The sequence below is a fragment of the Buceros rhinoceros genome, unplaced genomic scaffold (assembly GCF_000710305.1).
Source record: "Buceros rhinoceros silvestris isolate BGI_N320 unplaced genomic scaffold, ASM71030v1 scaffold26688, whole genome shotgun sequence".
In the NCBI taxonomy this organism is placed as follows: domain Eukaryota; kingdom Metazoa; phylum Chordata; class Aves; order Bucerotiformes; family Bucerotidae; genus Buceros; species Buceros rhinoceros.
This window is the reverse complement of record NW_010425545.1, coordinates 762-1159: the sequence shown is the minus strand read 5'-3', so window position 1 is coordinate 1159 and position 398 is coordinate 762. Positions and strand designations below refer to the sequence as shown.

The 398-nt window shown below is 60.3% G+C and overlaps 1 protein-coding gene across 1 annotated transcript in view; it reads right to left on the bottom strand.

Moving 5' to 3' along the window:
• Nucleotides 1-398, bottom strand: part of IL12RB1 (interleukin 12 receptor, beta 1) — a 2619-nt gene that overhangs the window by 1482 nt on the left and 739 nt on the right. The window contains exon 4 of the mRNA XM_010141195.1: nt 149-299. Within this exon, the coding sequence (XP_010139497.1) occupies nt 149-299 (151 nt within the window). The remainder of the gene's footprint in view (nt 1-148; nt 300-398) is intronic.

Sequence of the window (398 nt, the reverse complement as noted above, 5' to 3'; positions counted from 1 at the left end):
GTGCGGGGCCGTAGGTTTTGGAGGGTGTAGTTCGACGCCGTGGGTTCTCCTTCACCAACTGGGCAAACAACAACAAGCAGGCGATAGTCTGGCAGCCCCTGCCAGTTGCTCTCCTACTGTCCCATGGGGATGGGAGCCTCCCACTCACATGTCACGTTGTCCCCTTCGGCCGCGTAGCAGATGAGATACTTCACCAGCATCCCAGGACAGGCTGCACGAGGCGACAGGCTCCACTGGAGGACGATGGCTGCAGCATCCCCAGCGCTGGCGTTGATGTGGAAGGGCACAGCCAGCGAGGCTGCACAGTGGAGGGTGCAAAGAAAATGGGGGGAGCATTTCAGGAATCCCCCCTGTTGCAGTTAAACCGGCTGCGGATGCTCCCTGGGTCCATACGTACC